Source organism: Sinohyriopsis cumingii, chromosome 12 (genome assembly GCF_028554795.1).
Source record: "Sinohyriopsis cumingii isolate HCF-2022 chromosome 12, ASM2855479v2, whole genome shotgun sequence".
In the NCBI taxonomy this organism is placed as follows: domain Eukaryota; kingdom Metazoa; phylum Mollusca; class Bivalvia; order Unionida; family Unionidae; genus Sinohyriopsis; species Sinohyriopsis cumingii.
In genome coordinates, this window is record NC_142972.1 from 28,242,528 (window position 1) to 28,268,817 (window position 26,290).

At 34.9% G+C, this 26,290-nt stretch overlaps 1 protein-coding gene across 2 annotated transcripts in view; it reads right to left on the reverse strand.

Annotated features, from left to right (window-relative positions):
- Positions 1-428: 428 nt before the first annotated feature.
- The window catches only part of LOC149786155 (ras-related and estrogen-regulated growth inhibitor-like), a 73,593-nt gene continuing 47,731 nt past the window's right edge, over positions 429-26,290 (reverse strand). For both annotated transcript variants that reach the window (XM_089978152.1, XM_089978153.1), the window contains exons 3-4: positions 2,276-2,349; positions 429-1,808 (exon numbers count right to left, since the gene is read on the reverse strand). In XM_089978152.1, the coding sequence (XP_089834278.1) occupies positions 1,365-1,808; positions 2,276-2,349 (518 nt within the window). In that variant the 3' untranslated portion in view covers positions 429-1,364. The remainder of the gene's footprint in view (positions 1,809-2,275; positions 2,350-26,290) is intronic.

Sequence of the window (26,290 nt, forward strand, 5' to 3'; positions counted from 1 at the left end):
ACCTAAACTTACCTTGACGTTCAGGGGATAATTAGCATTATACTTAAACTTACCTTGACGTTCAGGGTACAAATAGCATTGTACGTTATTGTTTAATAGTCCAAAATATTTATATTAAGGATGTACAATTTGCAGGCACTTAGACTTTCCACTTAATGCATATACGTTACGCAGGCTAAGGCGTCATCTAGATATTTTAGGTTCCCACACGAAAAAAGGTCGCTATTGACTCTTGTAAGAATTTAAAATATTGGTGGTACCGTATGCGTACAAAAAGTATATTGCTCTGTCTTTCTGTCTGCCTGTCTGTCCGTCTATCTCTGTTCTCTCTCTCTCTCTCTCTCTCTCTCTCTCTCTCAACACATACACATTATCAAGGAATATTAATATAATGTGTATAGCTCTAAAGAGACTATATGTATAAACCATAAATATACAACATTTTTATTTTGCTTCTTATTAATGCAAATGATTACATTATATTTATTATCCATGCAGTCCACTGCTATCCACAACGTAGACAGTGTAAACACAAAACTGCCCACACTCGGCCACCCCAGCCCAAACTAAATAGTGTAGAAACAGAGAAAGACTTCAATCACAACCCTTGACACAAGTAGGCCCTGGTGCACTGAACACATTGCTCGTGTTATTGTGCTGACACAAGTAGGCCTTGACTATTGAGGACATTGCTTGGATTGTTGTACTGACACAAGCGAGCCTTGACTATTCAGGACATTGCTTGTATTGTTGTTCCGACACAAGTAGGCCTTGACAATTGAGCACATTGCTTGGATTGTTGTGCTGACACAAATAGGCTAAGACAATTGAACACATCGGTTGGTTTGTTGTACTGATAAAAATGGGCCCTGAACATAAATCGTTAGCAATGAATGATGTAATTATTCTTGATACGGCGTGTTGACCCTTGTAATTGTTTTATAAAAGGAATAAAATGGGATATTATCATTACGGTGCTGGCCCATGTAGGGTTTACGTTTACATACCGTTTTATCATAAATATCTTTGCGAGAGAATGTTTACATCACTCCTGCCGTGAAAACGTTATATTATTTGTCCAAAATAACATTTAGTTCAAATTGAAAAGGATAGTGAGTTATTTTTACTTTGAAAGAACATAATCTTCCCCAAACAATTAGCTGTTTGGTTCTCGAACAAATGTGTATCAGAAAGAGTGTGCGCATAGTATGTGTTTGTTCGGTTGGAGTGGATCATCCCCCCACGGATGATGCATGTGGACTTCATTAGGACTACGGAATGTAGGTGAGCTTGCTTAAAATGCAGGCAGAAACATATTTAGGTCCCAAGTGTTCTGTCTAAATATATTCGGTTTTGTCTCAGAATCACTGTGTTGCGGGAAAACGTTGTTTAACTGTTGCCTTTCCTGAGATTACTTTCTGTATAGCCTGGCGGAATCTGGTAGAGGAACTCGTTTTTCTCTGTCTTCCCTCACGTAAAGACTTTTGGCGGCGATGTTCACGTACCAGATCAAGAAACATTTGTTCAATGTATGTGACCTGTGTCCAATCTGCTGCTGACACCTCAAAAAATTTACATCCGATTTCATCTGCAAGTTCTGACCCCTCGTCAGCAGGCACCTGCCGGTCATGTAACAGATCCGATTTGTTTCCCACAAGGATTCCAATGATGTTTGAGGACTGCCTAATCTCTTCTACGTGCCTTTTGAGGCCAAGGATAGAATCAAAACTTTGACGGTCTGTAATAGAGTAGACGAAAGCAAAACAATCTGCCCACAGCGCGTAATAATCCTTCCAATTCCCCTCAGACTGAAAAGAAAATGAAATGTTGCTAGTTTTCTTTGTTGTTAAAATATTAAATATTTCTTTTATAAGCATCTGTATATGTATCTACATTTCCTTCTTTGTTCCTTTGTTTCCATCTTTCTTTCTATCTTTCTACACAACTATACACATTCTTTCTTTTGTTAAAAAAAAAAACAAAAAAAAAAACGCATTCTGAGATAACTGAATAAATACCGGTTCTAATGGATATGGTATCTCTACAATACCAATTTTATGTTTAATTTCTTGAACAAGTATTTTTTTTATAAATATTACCGTAATATTATTGTCTACGTTTCTGGATTTATAGCTATTAATTAATTTGTTCATTTCTCTTTCTTAAAATAAAAGTCAGCCAAAATTTCGAGCATCCAGTTGAAGGCTCTATAGACATGTAGATTAGTTTCCCTAAGGGAGGCAACTCGTACACACTTCAAATAGTTGGTACTCACCTTTCCAGCTGTGTCTAGTATGTCCAGTCGGATTTCCTCGGTATCTAGAGCTGTGTAGTACTTGTATATGCTTTCTGGAAATTAGACAGAAGAGAGAAAAGTTATTTCTTTCTGCTTTCGTGTAAAGATCTAAGGTATCAATGGGTGCTTAATAAGTTTTTGTTTTCATTGTTTAATGAATGTCTGATTACAACCTGCGTCCTACTCGTCCAACCATCTTATTCTCTTCATTTTTTTTTTACCTGAAGCTAGTGACAAGCTGTGTGGTAGTGACAACTTTCCCGTAGGCTTGAGAAATAATACTCCCAAATCTGAAGGGACAGAGACTGAAATGGAATCTGAGGTTAACTAGTAAAATGTCAGCCGGACATCAATCGTTTTGAAAAGATGGCTTATCAAATAGTCTTATTTACTAACACTCTCCAGAATGTCTTTTTTAAAATAGACTTTGCCAATACCTAAACGCGTAAACAAGCCTTGGTTTGGTCATGTATACAAAGAGTCTATCAGGCCTTTGTTTGGTCATGTATACAGAGTCTATCAGACCTTGGGTTGGTCATGTATACAAAGTCTATCAGACCTTGGTTTGGCCATGTATACAAAGAACCTATCCGACCTTGGTTTGGTCATGTATACAAAGAGTCTATCCGACCTTGGTTTGATCATGTATACAAAGAGTCTATCAGAGAACTGAAAAAGCCTTGGTTTGGTCATGTATACAAAAAGTCTATCAGGCCTTTGTTTGGTCATGTATGCAGAGTCTATATCAGACCATGGTTTGGTCATGTATACAAAGAGTCTATCAGGCCTTTGTTTGGTCATGTATACAAAGTCTATCAGACCTTGGTTTGGTCATGTATACAAAGAACCTATCAGACCTTGGTTAGGTCATGTATACAAAGAGTCTATGCGACCTTGGTTTGGTCATGTATACAAAGAGTCTATCAGAGAACTGAAAAAAGCCTTGGTTTGGTCATGTATACAAAGTGTCTATCAGGCCTTGGTTTGGTTATGTATGCAAAGAGTCTATCAAGTCTTTGTTTGGTCATGTATACAGAGTCTATCAGACTTTGGTTTGGTCATGTATACAAAGAGCCTATTAGACCTTGGTTTGGTCATGTATACAAAGAGCCTATCATACCTTGGTTTGGTCATATACAAACAGTCTATCATACCTTGGTTTGGTCATGAAAACAAAGAGTCTATCCGACCTTGGTTTGGTCATGTATACAAAGAGTCTATCAGAGAACTGAAGAAAGCCTTGGTTTGGTCATGTGTACAAAAAGTCTATCAGAGAACTGAAAAAAGGTTATTAGAGAATATAATACTATTTATACCGAGGAAAAGCTTACTTTACCGTTGGAGACAGCAAGATTGAAATATTGAGATCATATGTCTTCAGGTTAAATCAGTATATGATGTGTTACGAAAACAAACTGGAATAAAAAGCAGCCGTATCAAACATTTGGATAAATTTAACGAAATTATCACGACCGTATCACACATATTAAATGCATTGAAGGATATAGAACAACATGATCACGACCCGACCACAGATCCTCAGTGCTTTCGAGGACATTTAACAAAAAGATCGCGACTGGAATACAGATCCTCATTGCATTGAAGGATATATAACAAAAAGATCGCGACTGGAATACAGATCATCAGTGCATTTAAGGACACATAACAAAAAGATCGCGACTGGAATACAGATCATCAGTGCGTTTAAGGACACAACAAAAAAATCTCGACTGTACCTCAAATCCATAGTGCATTGCTGGATACGTAAGAAAATCATCACGATCGGACCAGAAAGTATCAGTGCATTAGAGGACATACCCTCTAAACCTCTTTAGACGATAACTATTATGAAAACTTTCGTGTTAAAAACTGACAGAAATTGTTCCATTAAATATGAGATTTATCTAACGTTTTAGATTGCAAGGAAGCTCTTGGAGAACTGCAAGACTATTGTGATGGATCTAGTGACACGTCAGTAGAATTAGATGATATCTACTGTCAGCGTCTGAAGCATTTAGCAGATTCAGCCCTGAACACACTGCATCAAATTTTCAACAAACTTTGGCAAAATGGTGACTTCAGCCGCTTGATGAAAAGCAACAATGATACCAGTACCCATGCTTGAATGAACTAATTAATCTATCGTCCTACAACATTAACAATCTGGGTTTGCATAACTATGGAATAAATGATAAATAACAGAGTTTTTTTTAGTATTTTAATTCCAGAAAGTTCTTATCAGACTTTGAATATTGATCCCGAAGCCAAAAACAGTATAACACCACATGGAAGCACAACATAATGAATAACCTATCTCTCTATTGTTTCAATGTGTCTGATACCAACTTTGTATCAAATGTTTCAAAAGGCAGAAAGTTCAGTGTCAGGGTAGATTCCATCATTCCTGAAATTTCTCAAGGCAGAATATTGTAAGTAACCCATTGCATAATCAAGGTTAACAGCACTGCAAAATGCCTTAATCCAGGAACGGTCTTGCTGCTCTTTAAATGTCGATGACTTTTTATATGTCATGGATCCAAGGAATGCATGCTGTTGAACATCGGCTCCAGAATTTCGTCAGCAGACTTTATAAATGGACAGAAGAAAAACGGTTGAAATGTTAGTAATCAAAAACTATTTGTATGCACTTCTGCAGAGTGCATTGTTCTGTAAATATAATCTGTATTGTGTTGGCTTTTGACCATGATTATATATTGTGTATATTTAATTTGTATTGTGTAACCGACCTTTGTCCATAATTTTGAGGGTAAAAGTTGGGCCTACCAGCCTAATTTCTTGTTATTTTGTAAATAACATATTACATAGTTAATGTTTGTCTATTATTTTAGACTATATTTTAAAATCATTATTGCTTGGAGGTAAGCATGTTGAGTTCAAAGCCTATTTTTATTTTCAGGAATTAAGAATGTTCTAGAAGCAAGTGATTTACGAGTTTGATGGTCCGTTATCGTGTCTTAACTTTTTACATAAATGTTTTTTACTTCAGAATTACTCATTCCATATCTTAACATCAGTCTTAGTGGAATCAGTTTTAGCTGTGCTCCGTTATTATTTGACAGGATTTATTAATCTAAATTCTTAATCGGAATTACAAATTCCCTATTGACTTTAGGACTAAATCACTATTTTGGAATTATTTGAATTCATTTAGAGACATTTTGGATCATATCACTGTGTCACACCAAGACTGTTAGCATACCAACACCATTCCAGGCTACTGATACGTCAGCACATACAGAAGTGGAATTCATTTGGAACACAGCTAGAATTTATTCTGAATACTGTATACGTTTCGACTTTTAAGACTATTTGTGATTCAATTTACAATACTGTAAGTTCCTTTTGAATTTTCACTTTGTATTCTAGAAAAATGTATTATTTGTTAAATTTTCCATAACTTGCTGGTTTTTGCTTTTTCTATCACATTGTTTAAAACAATAGATTCGCAACAAGATAGCGTGTATGATGAGCGAAAACTCTGTCTTAATAATTCTCTTATTTCCGTTGTAGAGAGATGGAGTGTCATGCCCTTAATTAACACCGTAAATGAAATTACTTTCTGCATATTACATACCTGAGGGATAAATGTAAAAAAAGCCCTTGATTTATTACGAGTAGTGGCAAACATAGAATAGTAAGCATACCGGGAAGTCTTACTCCGATTGTACAGGACTTCAGTAAGATCTAAACTTGAATATGATCTGAGTATGTAGGGATCAGCTCGCAAATTGTACCTGCATATGTTTAATTTAATATACACTTAGACTCTAGGATTTCGTTTGGAAGCACTATGCATTTCCCCTTCAGAAAGAGGTTTTGTTGAGGAAACGAACTATCACTTCTTTCAAAAGAATGGAACTGGCTCATTAGTAAACTAAGAAATTATCCTCTAGTCTACCAATGTCCACCTATGATGCCTTCTTGAGGCTAAAATACCAAACCTTGCACAATCGGAAACTAAATTTTATTTCGCATTTTGACATACGAAATAGCAACAACAAAAATTATTCGCAACATGCAACTTTGTTTATTACCCTCTCTCTTTCGTCCTCTTTTTTGGATATTTCCGATTGCTAAAAGTAGTCTACAAATACTATCGTTTTTAGAATAAATTCAGTTAAATCATAATATTTCCATCGTGATCATAGTCCCATTTATCAAAACGGTTCAGAATAACGTCTTAACACCCCACAGTACCACATCGGGCCATGCTGTTTTAGCACCCCGCAGTATCATATCGATCCATGCCGTTTTAACACCCCGCAGTACCATATCGATCCATGCCGTTTTAACACCCCACAGTACCATATCGATCCATGCCGTTTTAACACCTCACAGTACCATATCGATCCATGCCGTTTTAACACCCCGCAGTACCATATCGATCCATGCCGTTTTAACACCCCGCAGTACCATCTCAAGAAAATTTGTACTACAGAAATCAGTGTAATATTTAGCTCTTTGAACCACGTCTGATCTAATCCTCTCAGAAAGAAATGACATCGTGTTTTGAGTTTTTGCCATCTTGGAAGCTTTGCAAAGCCGTAACTGTGACGATCCGTCAAAATCCTGAATCTGTTCTTCTTAAATAAAAAGGAGAAAGTAAAATGTCTACCTGAAAAGCATCCATGATGGTGATGCAAACGTGCTTGAAATAATAAAGGATGAAGGCTCGCAAAAGCTGGACAGTATTCACCTTGTTTCATAAACTCAATATTAAATCAATACCTATTTGAGAAACTCTATTTATGGTAGGTTAACATATCTTTTATAAACCTTTGATGATTTGCTTCCATTTCTGACGAATATTCATACCCCCAAGTTTCGGAACCCTAATATAAAACTGGTTTCACAATAGCATCAAACATTTTAAATATCCTTTACATGTAATCTTCCAATATTTCTTGATATTCAAACATACTAGATTTAGATTTCAAAGCTTGTGACACCATTATATTTTTATGCAGCTCAATCGTGATAAAAATCCAACCCCATATAACTATAAAACGAAATCGTTTAAATAGATTTGCTCTCATAAGACCAGCGCTCATGATTCCTCAAAAAGCCATTGCATCAAAATAATGTTTTTTTTTTGTTTTTTTGTTTTTGTTTTTTGTTTTTGCTAGATTAAATTCCTTTACTGTTTCAGTACAAAATTTATCTATAGCATTAATTTGTTGTTGTAATAACCACACAGTTTCAACACAATTAACCACATCATCCGCATACGATAAGGCAAAGATCACGGGTATATTCTCTGTGATGAAAATATCACACTTAGTTCATGACTTGAACGAAATCATTAATTAAAAGACAAAAAAAAAAAAAAAGAAAAAAGAAAAAGAGGGGTATTAGAAAACATCTTTGTCTTGTTCCCACATTGCAGTTAAAGTGTTAGTTCTTTTGTAGTTGGTAAACAGCTTTTCAAACAAGAATACATAATTTGTTTTGAAAACTTGCAAAATATATCCATCAATATAATTCTGTAAAAGATAAAATCACTGCTTATTTTGTTGTATACTATTGCAAGCCTTAGAAGAATCAACAAATAAACAGTAAAATCTACCATTAGAATCGCATATATAAGTCCGGACAATTGCAAGATTTAAGATTAAAGATCCAAGATAATTTAATTGGTAATATAGGCTACCGGCCCATAATAAAGTAATATATACAAATACAAAATGTATCACCTGGAGTGCACATGTATATATTGTGTCTATTTTAACTATTGAATTTTTACAAGCCGAGGGTCCTTACTTGACCGAGCGGTTGTCAAACCCTGGCGCGATTCTCTCTAGAAGTCAAAAGTTTACCCCACCTTTCCAAAGACTTCCATACAACTTCAGTTGTAAATTAGAAAGCCCGACGTGTCCATTCTATACCTAAAATTTTACTCTTAATAATGCAAGACCACAGATAAAACAACCTGCCAAATATCTATCAACAGCACATCTGCATGGTTTATGTTCATCAGGTTTCAGTACCGCCAGCCGTTCACGCCTTAGAACATATACGAGTATCCCCTAACACTAGGAACTATTTTAACTCCGCCACCTTAGGCCAGTTAATGTATGCTTTCCAGGCACATTTCGCCAATATAACTGCATTATATTTGCCCCTATGGCGACATAAACGGTATCTGCCGAGTCCCTCTTATTTATTCCTTTGTGTAATTTACTGGTTTCCTACCGTTAATACTGCCTTGCAGTCACACCACCAATGTACACCACTAGATTTTAATATGGACTATCTTACGACAGGGACATTCATTCGGTTTTGGCCTGAATTCACTACTAGTGAACCATGGTATCATGGAAACTCACTAACACTTCACTCTGTGACGTTTGCTCCTAGTAATTGGCTAATTATTTCGGGCTAAGGATATTTCCGTTACGGAGAATTCCAATAATCACACAAATATAAGAATTCCTTAAAACGGGACGCTATAGCCAAATGCGCATACTCCATATTTATTATAGTACGTATTGCCTTGTTGGTGGAACAAATGGTATATAAATAATGTGAATATCATGCAACTTTTTTACAGATGGACTAGCATACCAAGGTTATTAAAAATAATTTTGTCTTGGATCTTGATAATGTTTACAAATGAAACATGTATGACATTCATCTCTAGAAAAGCAAAATTACTGCGATAATAAGATTGACACGAAAGATACGTGTGTGTGTGTGTGTGTGTGTGATTAAGATTTTTAACGTAGCTTTAACAATTTTTTAGTCATATCGCTACGATGTCTGCAGTGTGGCAGTTAATAGTGATGTCTAGCACTGGGGCATCATGCCGCAGACATGTAGCATGATGTCCCACACAATCACATTATCCTGACACCAGGCCGACCAGCCCTAACACTAACCTCTTAAAGCTGAGCGCCTAGCGAGGCAGCTGTTAATACTATTTTTGTAAGTATTTGGTATGACTCGGCCGGGGTTCGAACCCACGACCTCCCGCTTCCGAGGCGGACATTCTAAAGAAAGATATTGAAAGATACGATGTACACCATCATGTTTACCAGTCTGTAAAAAAGTGTACCATTCTGTATAAAAAGTGTATGAGTAGAACATTTGAATCTTGAAAGAGCTTTACGGGCACATATAAGTAAGCCTATGGAAATTTTAACATTTAGTAGTGTTAAATAACTTTGATAATACCTACATGTTGTCGACTGCATGAGTTCATCGTGCCAGTTTTGACAGGTACAATCGCTTACTCTGTGAGAGAATGCTGTTACAAGTACACTAACATTGTCAACATCCTGCGATAGCCGTACAAACTCCATACCATAGCAAGTTGTTGTTGTTGTAGTTGTACGGTTTAACGCCATTTTTCAGCACACGATAGGCTATACATGGCGGCCAGTATTAATGGTGGAGGAAGAACCCGGGAAGTCCCCGGAAAGAACCACTGACCCTCGAGAAGCTACTGGCAAGCTTTCTCATATACCCACATTGGCCATAGCTAAGTAATAAATCTCTTAAATGATGCCCATGTAACATGTCCATTATCATCGAGTCATTGATGCATCTTGTAGCATTCTGCTCCTGTCCAGATATAACAATTAACTTAAAATATTAAACACACCTTGAGTAATATGTAACACACAACGGTATTCTGCCACAAGCTCCAGGGGCAACATAAATATTCACATTACTTGAGGTACATATATATTGTTTACAGAAACGGCTTTGAACGCTTTGAATAATACATTCTGAATACTTGTGTCCATAGATTTCAAGACCATAACATAATACTGGTTTTACCATAGAATTAAATATTTTAAAGGCATCTACACAACTAAAGTGCCGAAATTTCATGTGGTAATAAACAAAATAGCCATAACAGATGTGATGCTCTGAGTTTCTAATGTTTCTTAAACCTTTCGTTCTGGACAATTGCATGCAAACTGAATATGTTATGAAAAGTACTGAAAGGTTTTCTAAAGGCAGCACAAGAATGACATATTAAATGATTAGTCTCTGCCGTTCTATACAACGGTTTGTTTAAAATAGACGTGAATATTTAGCACCATGTATTTATTGGAGACATCACCCCTGTAATTGCTGGTGTCTTTTATGATACCACAGTAGTTGTTTTGATTACCCGTATTACACTGTATGACCACTTCTTTGTTAAATCCCCCTTTTAACGATTTTATAAAAAAGCACATAAAGAAATGAAACAATGTGTGGCTATTTGAAATGAGTTTCTGAACGCGTGCGTCTAGTTGAAGAATTTGGTTTGTAAATCTCTATTTTCTTGTGATTGCTCCTGGTTTGCATTATCAGTCTTGATCACACTTTGGGGCTTGTAAACTCTGCTGTAAAACTCCCAGTTTTCGTGACTTTATTTCAACTTAAATTTCATTATATAAATACTCAAGATTTTTTTTAACATTCGTTGATATTTCAATGTAGGAATGTTTTTATACTGAACATGTTCAACAAAATTCCCTTCAAACAGTTGGAGACAAGATTACCCTTTTGTACATTTCAATCGAAAAAATTAAAATTTATTACTGTCATCGTCTTCTTCAACGTTGTCCTAACGCTACCATCAGTGACAAATTCATTGCATACACAATCCCTTGTTTTCTGACCTATTTTACTACAATTAATTAATTTATCAACAATTTTCATGCTAGAAAATATCGGCAAACAGGAGATTCGTCTTTGTCAGCCATACCAAAATGTGTTATAAAGGGAAACAACTCTTTGGATGATACAACATGATCCACTATGATGGTGCCTTTATATGCAATGCATGTTACATTCTATCACTTTGCGTAGAAAAGTAGATCATTAAAGTACACGTGTATTGAAATTTTGCAACATTTGTACAAAAGCCAAACAGAAATTGTTTTGTGTTGTGGCATTACGTGGCAGTAAACAAAAGTATCAACATCAGACATATCTATAAAGTACTATCAGGTTTAAAGGCAAGATCCTCTATAGAAGTATTGAATGAAAGTCCCTGCATTTAACTTCATAATATGCAGATTTATTCTTCCAACATTCTCAATAAATAAATCAAATCAAATCCAGCCATTCTATTTTCTTCAAGGTCGTCATAAATTAGCAAATATTTCTGTATATACTCATTTTTTCTCGCCCTTCACTTTCCATTGTCAGAATAGTGCTGAACAACTTTACACTGCACAACACGTGCGTCTAAAAAAGTATTGTGTATTAAAAGCTACATTGTAAACAAACCATGTACACTCATGTAGTAGACGTTAGGTTTTAGTTTATTAGATTTGTTTGTGAATGAACTAAAGAAACTGTTTAGTCTATCTGAAAGTAGAGATGATAAAGTGAACGATGTGGACGAGTTTACTGAGTCAAAAATGAAACTTTCAAACAATCAAACGAACAAACGTACTAGACACACAATGGAAAATACCATTCTGACCATTTAAACAGTTATTTAGCAGTAACGTTTCGTAAATGGAATGGTTCGGACGATGACCAGTGCTCTCTGGGGTATATAAATATAGCACAGAAAAACATATTGAAGCCAAGGGCTATCGCATATCTATCAATGGTGTACCATTTTATAAGTCAAAGTACTAAATTCGAGAAAAATGCAACTTACGGTTTTGGTAGAAAAGTAAAGGCCTCAGAGCCAATAAGCCAAGACTACGAAGAGATCTTATTTTCGCTTGCTGAATAGACTGTCACACACCAGCTGCTTTGTAATTTTCCGCGTTAACGTTTTGATACAATGTTTAGAATTTAGGCTAGAGATATACGCCATACCATTCATTATATAGCTGAGCTCCCTACAAAGAGCATGTAAGTGATAAGGTATAAACATGTATTCTTTAGCTGACAATAAGAATGGCAAAAATATACTTACATTTTTGCATCTTGAATTTCCTAAACTGATTTTTCTTGGTTCTACAAATCTGAATTATACGAGCTTTGTCATGGGTACTAAAACTTGATCAAACAAAATGGAATTGTACTGTAATTTTTGCTACATTTACAACTGCAATTACATTCTCCTTACCGCACTTAAAATTAAATGAACTTGATAGTTTATAGCGTCTCTTTGAAAATTTCAATTGAAAGAGTTCATGTGTTTCTTACATTATGATTCCAAACATTCAATGACAGAACATAAACACTCATGCAGCTTATTCATGGCTTGTCCCTTCCTGCTCAAAGCACATGTACTTCGTGCGGAATGGACACATCTAATAAATCCAGTCCATGACAAGCAGAATTGAGAAGAATCTACACCCTCCTTCCCCCCAAAAATACCCCAACCAAAATCCATCTATTACAGACCAACTGGAAATGTTGCAATGCGTATTCATTCAAAATATGACAATACATTTCAATTTGAAGTAGACCAAAAGAGCAGTTCCTTTTTAAACTAATGTCGAGCGCTCGACGAGTTCAAAGGTCACTCGGCGGTGCTATGTGCGCATTAATTTTGCTATTGTTTATTGATGAAACTACGGCTGTGTATTTATTTTGGAATACAGTATAAATTCAATCACTTTCTTTCATGAAGTGCGTTTTTATAACTAAGCCTTAGGTAGAATAAGAAAATGAGTATATAATAAAAGCTGACTATTTGTACGGGAACATATGAACTCTTTTATCGGACTAATACTTCACTTCCAGTATCCTGCAGTATTACTCCTACTAACTTGTTCACATTCTTTTCTATACAAGTGCAGTCTCTCTCTCTCTCTCTCTCTCACACACACACACACACACACACACACACACACACACATATATATATATATATATATATATATATATATATATATATATATATATATATATATATATATATATATATATATATATATATATATATATATATATATATATATATATATATATATATATATATATATATATACACATATATATATATATATATATATATATATATATATATATATATATATATATATATATATATATATATATATATATATATATATATATATATATATGAAGCGTTGATACTAGAATATTCTAGCTACACTATTGGCAGGGAAACGTTGAATAGGATGCCAACACTCGGACAAGATATTTATCAGAGAGGACCCCCACCCCATTCAACAAATGAGAAACTATTTAATAGAATTGAAAAATTATGTAAAGTTCAGACAGAAAACAAGTGCGCTCCTGAAAATGGTAGGATGATTCGCAGTCTTTCAAAGGACTACATATGATTATCATATTCACCATGGACTGCAAGACATATGGTGTAATATTCGCATTTTCCACACCAAATTCAACTGCGCGGAAGAAAGTAAACAAAATAAATAAATAAATGCAAATGCAATCTGAAACAAAAGTATGTCATTAACATTAAGGAAGTGATGATAATAAATTTGTCTATCGTCGCACGGTCATCGTATGATGAAATGACAAGTTTGTATGTGTGGGTGTTGGATAGTTAGAACTACTATGTTATTATCAGACTCTTTCCTGTTCAAAGTCCGCTCCTATATTTTAATGTTGAATAATACAACATGGACACATCAAATTAAGAATTAAGCAAAAAGTATAAAGATTTGTTTATTTCTATCCTTCTTTGTGACAATACCAGTTATGAATTTAGCGAGGTAACACTGCATTCCTTGTTGATGTGAAGTGTAGTAATGTTACTGCAGCCTTCCTCAATAACACAGTTGAAAAGACGCCAAAATTATCAGTGAAATTTACTTCTTATTCTAAACTCTGCATTTATATTTGCTTTTATCTCCCTCCTGTACATGTTAGCTGTACGTATGGGGTGTTGTCTGTCATTAGGAGTACATTTAAATGTCTGCTTTTCTATCCTGCTACAATTCCCATAGAGGGCTGGTTATACCAGCCCGTCATTGCCAACTCATACATAGCCACCTCCATAGTGTTAAAATTCTCATAGAAAACGTCAGTAACCAATAATGTTATGTTTCTTCAGACACCACAGTGACACCAATCACGTTAAATTAGATAAACAAAATATTGTTATATTTCCCGTAGATCTCACAGTGACATCCATAATGTTAAATTCCCATAGCCCCAGATTGACATCCGTACAATTAAATTTCCATGCAGTTCTAAGTGTCTCACAATGTAAAAGGCTCAAAGGGTTGCTATAGCGCCCAAGAATGTTATTATTCGTTATGTCTGCAATAATATCACCCGTGATGTTAAACTTCCACATGGTGCTATAGTGTCCCAGAATGCAAAGTAGGGCGCTATGGACCCAAATTCACTAATGAGGCACAAATCAATGTCGCTGACATGTTAACTGATTATATACGTTTCTTTCCTTAATGCATACCTTTTTGCTATATCAATATACGTCTATCATTCCAAAAAAAATCAATGTAAACAATAAATAAAGCTTGGATCTGAAAATATCGCAACCTAAATGGTGTATATCAATACCTACGTTACTGTCGCTAGTGTAATTACGATCCAATTCTGTCAGATAAAGATGAAAAATAAAACTGAAGATCGAACTAAAAAGTCTCTGAATCAATCGTGATTACTTTTTAAGAAATCTAAAAGCAAATTTTGAATCATTTTACCCTGAACATTCATTCACGAGACTTCAAAATGTAGGTCACTTAGGTCATGATACATACGTAACCCTTTTTTATGCACGGCATTTTTGTGTAAAATGAGGATTTTGGGGAGTATTAAAAGCGCTAAAAATTCACTTGTACGTTTTATTATAAAAAAAGCCAACCAAATAAACGGTTCTTGTTGATGCATATCATTTTTTTACGTACCATATGTTGTGATGTTCATTGGTTATAAAATATGGGATACTTACGTTACCTGGTCCAAATAATATGAAATGAAAATCAAAGGATTAAATAAACCCTTCGAAAATGTAATCATGTTTCATATATGTCTGAAAATTAAATCTTGATGAATCTATGAAGTAATATTTTGACAAATTTTAGCATAAATAATGCTTAATGATACGTATGTTACCGATACATACGTGACAAAGATATACTAAACAACGGAACACGTGATGATAGCCGGCCAACTTGCACATAACGGGAGCGAGGGGTTGAATCAATGTAAATATATATCATGGCTAACTCCCTATTAGGTAATGTTATATGGTTACATTTCAGATTTTGTCGCCATAAATAAATCAATGTAAGACAACACACCCTCCCCAAAAAAAAAGAAAGATTTACAGCCCGATTTCAGGGTCATCGCTCTTTAACTTGGCGTAAACTTCGGCCTAAATTGTGGATCCTACAAAGAATTGAAGGTGTTGTAATGACTTTTATTTGGGGTTGAAGGGTTTGTCTTGGGTTCTTGACAAGCTATAGTCTTTATTAGTCTTTAATGTCTTTGAAGCCAATAAAGACATGGATATATTTATGCATAACTTCAAATAATGTTTGAGTTCAGTTTTTGGGGCATTTCCAAATACAGAGATCCACCTCATAAGGCCTTTTTTATATCTCTCGCATTAAGTATATCAATTATGAATCGCCCGGTGTCTGTTTTTTATTTTTTAAATACTCTCTCTCTCTCTCTCTCTCTCTCTCTCCGTCTTACGAGGTCAGATTATTACTTCTTGGCATTATGAGAACGATTACAAATTAGATGCATCGCAGTATGCGAAAATGATTTGTTTATATTCTCGCGCGATATTCTTTAATCAGAACATGCTAACGTTTATGCGTGTAGTACAAAACCGGTCTCTTTTCTAGCTAGAAATATAAACTGTAATAATCTATGGACGATGTGGCTCAGAGAAGAAATTCCAACACCTTGAAGTTTATCTGTTGTAGTTCAATGCTGATCACTGTTTTATTAAATATAACCGTTTTGGCATCTACCGTATTTACTTGCTTACAACTCGAGTCCGATTGCAAACTGCATAGATCCAAATCTGCTGTCATACCATGCGCTGCATATTTGTCTCTGCAGTTTGTTAGGAGTACCTACTAGTACGAAAAACACGGACCATGAGCTGCCAACGCATTATACGAAGGCAGATTAGGGTCTATGTTGTTTGCAGATGGACAGACTTATGCGCGAGTAAAAACGTTTGATTTTAAATAAAATCTTACGAAAATTTGAGATAGCGAATATAGCGAAAGAATATTTTATTTACATCACAATTCTTTACAATGAAATTAAATACCAGTGGTGAGAGTGTATTGCTTTATATAGGCATTGTTTCTTCCTGGAAGAACTTAGTATTCGGTTAAAGAAATGTTACCGCATGAATGTACAAATATATCTAATAACCTTATAAACTTTTAGGAGTAAAAGGTATTCAACAGACTTTCTTCAAGACATTGAATAATGGGAAATTTCATACGGGCTACCATGGGATATGAATGTTGTTTTTAGTTCGCACTCCGCTAGTTCAAGATTTGTAACTATATTTTTTTATAATTATTTACCGTTCACCTTCCATGCCATAAAGAAAGATATAAAAAAAGGTGCAATAAGCTGTCATGAATATAACTTGAAAACGACAGATTTGTACTTATTCATATTTATGGACCAATTAGAGACAATCCAGATATGTGCCTTAAGAATGAAAGATATATTGATTTTGTTGTAAGTGGGGAATATTTCAATCTTGGGACAAATACAAATATAGCTGTTTCAACTATAATAATGTAAATAACCCCAGATCTAGACAAGTTGTCTTAGATTTATGCATAGCACATAATTTAGTGGATGTATGGAAGGAATGTACTACACGGATCCGTTGGTATAACTGGAGGAAAAATAACACAGTAAAAACTAGTCTGGTTCTTATTCTAGTGTCTGAAAATTGACCCACAATTATTGAAAATGTAAGCGCTCAGCCCTGATATACAAATGATCGTTTTCTGTAAAAACGAAGATAGTTTTCAAAAGAAGAAAAGAAAAAAACAAAATGGGCAAACGTTCTGGAAATGTAACAACTGATGTAGCTGCCTTGGGTATGGACAGATACATTGAGGAATTAGCATGAAGAGCAAACAAATGAACTCCTATACTACATATTTAACGGTTTCCTTTTTACTACACCAAATTCAAATTCAAAAGCTTTCTCGTTTATCATTCATACATAGTAGACTTCACTGGTGACATCCTGGTATATTTCTCTGACTGGCTTGATTGTTTCTGATACACAAATCTGTGTTTCCTATGTTAAACTAAACGTTTGATATCAAGTTAATTTGTTAATTTGAAAGCATAAATGAGTATTACATACCTGGTCAGACTCAACACTCACTATCAACATCTGCAGCAAAATATAAAATGTTAAATAAATGTACTTTAGGCGTAGAGGTTTGGCAAAGATTGTCAGAGTTCAGGTATTATATATATATATATATATATATATATATATATATATATATATATATATATATATATATATATATATATATATATATATATATATATATATATATATATATATATATAGAGAGAGAGAGAGAGAGAGAGAGAGAGAGAGGAATATATATATATATATATATATATATATATATATATATATATATATATATATATATATATATATATATATCCATTTATCCTTTAAAACTATATACAAGTTACTGTTGCTAATTAGAGCCACCTACTATACTCCTTTGTCTTTAATATCATCAGCAATTTTCAGCATCAAAAGTTTATTGCAAGAACTGTGAATAATCATGTAATTGATATACAAAAACACACACGCCAGTTGTTCTTTCTGCTATACAGGCCAGAGGTAGAGCTGTGAAACCAAATGATTAATGTTCATAAGGTCATTTGGGGTGAGTGTGTGATGTAAAGTTTCTCCTTGTATTTTTAGACTAGAAGCAGAACATTTCTTACAATGTGGATTCTATTCAATGTGACTGTGTACAATACTAGAAATCTGGAAACAGTTAAATCACATTGACTGTCCCTACTACAGAGATCTGAATCAGCGGAGTTAAGAATGACATTCGGACTGACCAATTAAAACAGAGTGAGAGAGAAAGAGAGGGGGAGAGAGGCCTTCCGACATTTTAATATTTAAAAATAATATGCTTGAGAACCTTGTTAGAGGATAAAAAACAAAATCAAAATAAAGCATTTAATTAAATGTGACCATCTACAAGAGTATAACAATGGAAATAGTTAAATCACATCGACTGTCCCTTCTCTATAACTCGGAATTTGTAAGAAGAGTAAAAGAGGCTATCTTTCAAGTAAATCATCAATATCTATGTGGAGATCAATTAGTTACTTTTGAGAATATGCCTATATCAGATTTCAACTTTGAAATGTTTCAGTACGAAATTATACAAACATTTTTTTTGTTTATTTGCATCTTTTGGTAAGAAAGCAAGACAGACAGGAAAATGAACTAATTGCAAACATAAACAATTTAGAAAAGCGACGTGAATTAATTACGAAACACTAGAGGAATACAAAAATTTCCAAAACCTAGTGGAATAAAGATTTAGAATATATTAGAAACAAAGTGATGGAAGGGGTGAGGTCAAGACCTATATATAACATTAAAATGGACATAAGTAAACAAACACTTATATAGTTTAGAAAAAAGGAACTAAAATGATTCCTCTTCTTGTTAAAAGCAAAAGTCAGAAACAAATTTTTGATTATTGAACATTATTTTATGTGAATTTATATATAGAGCGTAAATTTGATCCTGTTGATCTTGAAATGCTACCTAATTATTTTGACATTCATGACTAAATGATTTTTAGAAACATTCCTTAACTGGTCCTACATCAAATGTCGAAGCTGCAAATGTTTTCCTAAAATTAATTAAATAATTAAATAGTTAATTAATTAAATAATTAAATAATTACATTATTAATCAATTGATCAATTAATTAATTAAAGTGTCTAATGAAAAAGCATAGGATCTGAAGGATTCACAATAAAATCTGATAAATTTTGGGGAAACGATAGTTTCTTGTAATCGCTATTAACATTGGGTATCAACTTTAATTATCTTAAACTCAGAAAGAATGACTAATTATATGTATACCAAAAAAGTGATAAATCTAAGCAGCTTATATCAATCTGGAGACACATTTCACTTTTAAATGTATTATACAGAATTGCTGCTGCGTATTTTGGAAGTATGATTTAAATAATCTTCGCTAGCTAAGGTTCCAATATGTTAACTCTATGTACACCTTGGCGGATCGATCAGATATTTCATTGCCTTGTCCTAGCAACATCCAGCGGATGTCATGAGTTGTTTCCCTTAGTAAGTACTGCCAAAAAAAACAGTATCATGTAAGAGTGATCATCAGTTTAAGATAATGCAGGCAACTGACCTCAAAAGGATACTTTGTCAGTTTAGCATTGAAAGTATGACTACGTACCAGACCGAAACCATTACATGTGTATTTGAGGTAAAGGGTGTATTTGTACAATCAGGGACAGGCAGTGGAAAATTGCTTATTTACGATTCCATTCCAGTTGTGTGCTCCCTTGTCTCGATCATGTAGGAACAGTGTTCAAATTTGAACAACTTGATTTTGACAGGATGCGGTAGCGTGCCGCAGTATCCAATGAAATTCGCCGACCCGAAGCACTGAAATATCTGATCGATCCGCCAAGGTGTAAAATAGGGTTAGCACATAGGAACCTTGGCTGTCGAAGATGGGTTGAAATGTATTACACAAAAATATAGATAATGATCAAACAGGGCTTCTAAAGGGACGAAACATTAGAGAAAACATAAGAAACTTATATGACCTAATATTTTACTCCAAAGAATACAATATCCGTGAATCACAGCTTTTTAACTGACATTGAAAAGGCGTTTGACACGGTTGCATGGCCATCTGTTGGTTTGAAATTTTTTTTTTCAATTTCGAGGAACGTTGAATAAATTGTATAAAACTTTATCGACACTCCAAACCTTGTGCAATAGCTTTTGTCCTTTTTTACCGTAAAGATAAACATTTCAGTCTCTGATTACAGCGATTACAAATTTTCCCATAAACCATTAAATTTTGCAATCGCCATAAGTATGCCGGGTTGCATCTTCGAGTCAAATTTTCAGCAACCTGTTTTTAATATTGTTGTGTGCAACTATTATTAAAAATAAGCAATATGAATACATTAAAATAGATTTAAAGCAATTTAATACCAACTTCTACAAGGAAAGTTGAATTTGGTGAGTTAAAAGAACAAGACAGACTGAAAATGTTTTTAATATATAAAACTACTAAATGACTAAGATGGTTGCAGTTTAAAATATTATATAAATGTTGGTTACGAATGTAATGATATTTTTTATTTCAAATGAACGCTGTTTGTTTTCTTGAATTTTGCATGCAGAGACAATGTCTCATACTTTGTGGATTGTCAGATAACTACGATTTGTTTAACGATATTTCAAAATGGACAAAAAGTAGGTGTAGTCACTCAAATAATTTAGAATTCAATAAATAAATATTATCTTTGAAACTGGAGACAAAACTCAGAAAACTCAGACTGATGATGCATTTAATTAAGCAAGTATATGTGTAAAGAGAGAGAGAGAGAGAGAGAGAGAGAGAGAGAGAGAGAGACAGAGAGAGAGAGAGAGAGAGAGAGATGCGCCAAGCCAAGCGGGAAGTAATATCCCTGGATCCTCCAGGAAAATATCTGATAACATTAACTGCTTTTTTTAATACAAGCAAATAATATTACCGTACAGGTTAGAATATTGTTATTCGCATTCTATGGAGGTTTGAACCCGGGTGCACGGGTTACGGCACCAATAGCCTTGCCTGCACGCACCAACTCCTGTAGTCCTTTCCAATAAGTGTTGTGATCTCCATTGAAAACTAAGCTGCCATTGTAAATCTTCAGTAATCCAGGTACCCTAGGTTTTCGGCTGAAACATTAACTCAAATGCTACCAAATGGCGGAATCCAGCTAATCAAATAAAATGGAGGACATGGAGCTATTTATTACATGCCGATTCAATATGTTCTAGTGAGGACACGATGTTAACGTTGCGCAGGATGACAAAACACGTTACAGAAAATAAAGGTTTTAGTTTTAGCCTTACAGTGCTGACGTGCCGTAAAATCCACAACCAAGTTTTCAAAAGGATGTTTTCAAGTTATTTTCAGTGTTTAGACTACATGTTAGGCCACGTGACGACTTCCTTTCCCTAGCAACACGTCAACAAAAAGAATGTATGAACAATCACGGGTTAAGCATATTGCATAAGATGATGACAACAAATCTGCCTTCAAGCCTGTTTCAGTCAGTTGCAACACCTATTCTATGTACATAAGCCTGTGTCAGTCAGTTGCTATACCTATTCTATTTACACAAGCCTGTGTCAGTCAGTTGCTACACCTATTCTATGTACACAATCATGTGTCAGTCAGTTGCTACACTTATTCTATGTACACAAGCCTGTGTCAGTCAGTTGCTACACCTATTCTACGTACACAAGCCTGTATCAGTCAGTTGCTACACCTATTCTACTTACACAAGCCTGTTTCAGTCAGTTGCTACACTATTCTATGTACACAAAAAAATATTTGTTGCCATGTACTGTAAAATACCAGATGATGAATTTTTTGTGGTGCTTTGGATAGTAAACATATTGTTATTTATTCCAAATCCTACAATTATCAGTTATAACCATGTTTATAAGGACACAGAATCTCCTAATTTTCTGAATAACACCCAGACATGTACATGACGTAATTAATAAATGTTCAAGAACTTTGTCTTTAAGAAGCATTTACCTGTTCTTGATCTGGAAACTGTTTTATTTAGTTCTCCTGATTACTTATCTCAGAATCTGTTGGAATGAAATTTTGTTTCAGCTGCTATTTCAAACAGTAATGTTGTTTGTGCTTCAGTTTATTTGCCTGTATTTGACAGCCCTGGTATTAAATTCTCATTTTGCAAGATAACGTTACGATGATCTGGACATGTTGACGTCTTAGCCTAAAACATGAAATAATAAACTTAAATGTTCTAAAAATATTACAGACTGCTTAGTGCTTAGAGACGTGATGAGGACAAGGCATAATAGTTTTGCCATAACGGTGCTAAAATAACATATTCAAATATCTATTTTGTCTCATGACTTCCATCCAATTTATTAAATGCTATCTAGATGGAAATATAAACCTGTTTGCAGCATTACATAAACATACAACTTAACCGAGCAAAAAGACCAGCTTTATTTAGAAGTCACATATCTCTCTAAGGGGTGGGTCTCAATGCAGATTTGAATGTATTTTTGGTATCTGCATTGATGCAGTGAGTATCAATCAAGGTTTAAGCAATTAGAATGCAGAAAATATTGCATGGGAGTATACCTTGCAAGTAGGGCATTTTGATTTAGCTTATTGAGTGTTACAAGTTCTGAACATTTTCTCCCTTTCTCCGATTATGGATTAATTACGTTCTCAAACTTCGAAATTTGATGGCGCGATGTTCTCTTTTTTCTTACATTATCTATTATAAATCTGATTAGAAAATCATAAATCATGTATCAAAAAACACAGTTTTTCAATAATTTTTCAAGGCAAACTTTCATGCTTCAAAAATATCTTAGTCGTTAAATAATATGAACTTTTATATCTAAACCTTGGCATGCAGTCCCATTCTGTATATTTGCAAGGACCACCAAGGCACAATTACAAAACCTAATGTCAAATTATTGAAAATAAGTAACATTTCTGGTACGTAATATTATTGACAATAAGAAAATATTTTGAATATGTTTCACTTGTATAATGTACAATACAAAAATTACATTTTATATTTTACAAGTGCAAACGAATTCAAATTATTTTGATATTTATACTACATGTTTTTCCTCTTGAAAATAATGACATTGCTTCTTGCCACAATCTCTCTCTCTCTCATATTATCTGCAGTTACGCTGAAACCAATTTTACACAGCTTTGAAATGATTGATAAATGAGGATTAATACATCCTAAATTACGTATTTATGGACTTTTGTTTTCTGGCAAAACTTAAAGCCAAACTAAACGATTAATTTTGACATTATTCATGGAACCAAATTTGATAGGGACTGTCTGTGGAAAATATATGCTTCCTAGATACCAAAGTATCACAAGTTTCCGTTTTCAAAGGTTAAAATTTTATTTTGTGTAACGTGTTTTGCTATTCTGCGGAACACTAACATAATAATAATAATAATAATAATAATAACAATAATGAGGACTTTGTATAGCGCCTAATCTTTAGAAGCTCTAAGCGCTTCACAACATTAGACAACATCTATAAGATAAAAAACATAATGATGTGATTACAAAAATAAACACCATGAAATTAGAAAACAGGTCTCTAAGTTTGTTCTTGCAGTCGAAATAAGTGAGTTTTGAGAGCCCTTTTGAATGTGATCACTGTGTCTTTGTGTCTAAGTTCAGTGGGCAATTCATTCCACGTTGCTGGGCCCTGGTATGCAAAAGAACGCTGTCCATATGACTTTATTTTCATAGTGGGAATAATGAGTATACGATTGTCAGAAGAGGAGCGTAAGTATCTTGCTGGTGTGTACACGTGGGTGAGGTCGGATAGGTATGTTGGACTAGAGTCCGACAGTGAAACGTAGCACAGAGAACAAAGTTTGTGTTCGATTCTGGATCGAATGGATAGCCAGTGTATGGTACAGAGCAGTGGAGAGGTGTGCTCTGATCGTGGTACTCTAAGTATGATACGAGCAGCTTTGTTTTGAACGTTTTGAAGTTTCTGGAGCAGATATTGAGATGAACCAGACAGAATTGAGTTACAATAGTCCAGTCTTGAAAGTACTAATGAACACACAAGTGTTTTAGTGGCATCAACTGAAAGATATTTGCGAATTGAGCTGATGCGTCTCAGCTCAAGATATGCAGCCTTGCATATGTTCATGACATGTTGGTGCAATGTGAGAGTACTGTCCAGAGTAACACCTAGGTTTCGTACTGATTGTGTAAATTTAATGTTGATGCTGCTGATATTTATTGTTTGAGGTAAAGGATGTGAATGAGAAAGTCTTTGTGTTGTGATCAGAATGGCCTCAATTTTATCATCCATGATTTCACATCAGAAATGCACTTCTCTACACCTTGGATGGTAGCATCAACTTCAGTTGGGTGGCTAGATTTGTATATTTGGGTGTCATCAGCGTACAGTTGGTGAGACACTGGATGATGATCTATGACACTTGAGAGCGACTGAGTGTACAGAATGAAGAGAACAAGTCCAAGAACAGACCCCTGTGGAACACCACAACATAGATCAACTGGGCTGAAGTGTATTCCATTTGCAGATATAATTTGTGTCCTGTTGACCAAGTAGGACTTGAACCACAGTAAGGCTGTATCATGAATGCCAATTACATGCTGGAGACGGTGAAGTAATATATCATGGTCTATTGTGTCAAATGCTGCAGACAAATCAAGGAGGGTGAGGACTGTAATCTTTCCGCTATCCAACGCAGAGAGAATGTCATTAACTACTTTTAGAAGAGTAGTTTCAGTACTGTGGTAAGGGCGATGTGCAGATTGTACATTACTAAAAAGACTGTTTGAATTTAGATAAGATACAAGCGGGGATAGAACAACCTTTACTATGATTTTTGATATGAATGGGAGATTAGAAACTGGGCGGTAGTTCTTTAAATCGTTATGGTCTAGTGTTGGTTTCTTCAGCAGAGGCTTTACAATGGCAGTTTTGAAAAATGATGGGAATTCCCCGGATGAGAGAGAGAGGTATTAATAACATCAGTCAGTGAAGGCAATATTGGATCTAAGCACTCAAGCAGCAGTGACGTTGGAATTGGATCAAGTTCACATGACTTTGGTGCACTCTTCATCAGGATTGTACGTACGAAATCCATATAGACAAGTTCAAATGCTGCTAATGGTTGCCGCCCAAATTCTGTATCTCAGCTGTATGGTGACGACGAGTCAATTGAAATTGTGGCGTCAAGCTTATCTCTAATGATTTGTACTTTGTCATGGAAGAAATTTGCAAACATGTCCGGAAGGTCGACTGGAGAGAAGGTGGTTGGAAGTGGTGTAGATTTGTTCCTTGACATTAGCTTGTTAGTAATCTCGAAGAGCTCTTTGCAGCTGGAACTTTCCATGATCTTAGTAGTGTAGTGGGCTGATTTCGCTGCATGGACTATATTTGTGACATTCTTCTTAGAGGCTTCATAGATTTGTTTATGAATAGTGAGTCTGGTGGAAAGCCAAAGCCTCTCAGCTTTACGGCGGTCTCTTTTAGCAGTGCGAAGCTGGTCCCTAACACTGCTATACCACGTAGAACACTTTTGAATTGATACTCTGCACTTGGTAGCTGTTGCATGTTTTTCAAGCAATGAACGCAGGCAGTTATCGAGTTGTTCTGCGGTAGGAGGTAAGCAAGTTGTTAAGTTAGCTTGGATGTCGTGCATTAGTTTGGTTCTATTTATCATACGGAGGTTTCTCTTAGTAGCAGATAAAGGTGGAGGGTTAGGGACTGATATGTCAAGATGGCATATAATGCAGAGGTGATCTGATGCAAGATCATGGGATACAATGGAGGACCGTAGAATGTTATCATCAGGTCTATGAAGAATCCAGTCTAAAATGTGACCGTGTTTATGGGTGGGTTGGTTAACTGACTGTTTGAGGTTGAAAACAATAATGGAATCTATGAGTTTTGATGTATTTGGGTTTCTGGGACAGTCAAAGTGAAAGTTGAAATCTCCAAGAATAACCAGGTTGCCACATATCGAATTTCCATAGTCCAGGAGATTTGGAAACTGCTCCAAAAAATGAGAGTCAGCCAGCATGTTTTTTCTACTAGGAGGAGGGAGGTATAGGCAGAAAAAATGGACTGACCTTTTCTCCAGTTTGAGTTTGGTTTGGACTAGTTCAAACGATGTGTGGTCGAAATTGAATGTTGTGGTGTGGTTATGACGTTTTATCATGGTGTTCTTTGTGATGACAGCAATTCCACCTCCGCGAGAATTACGGGGG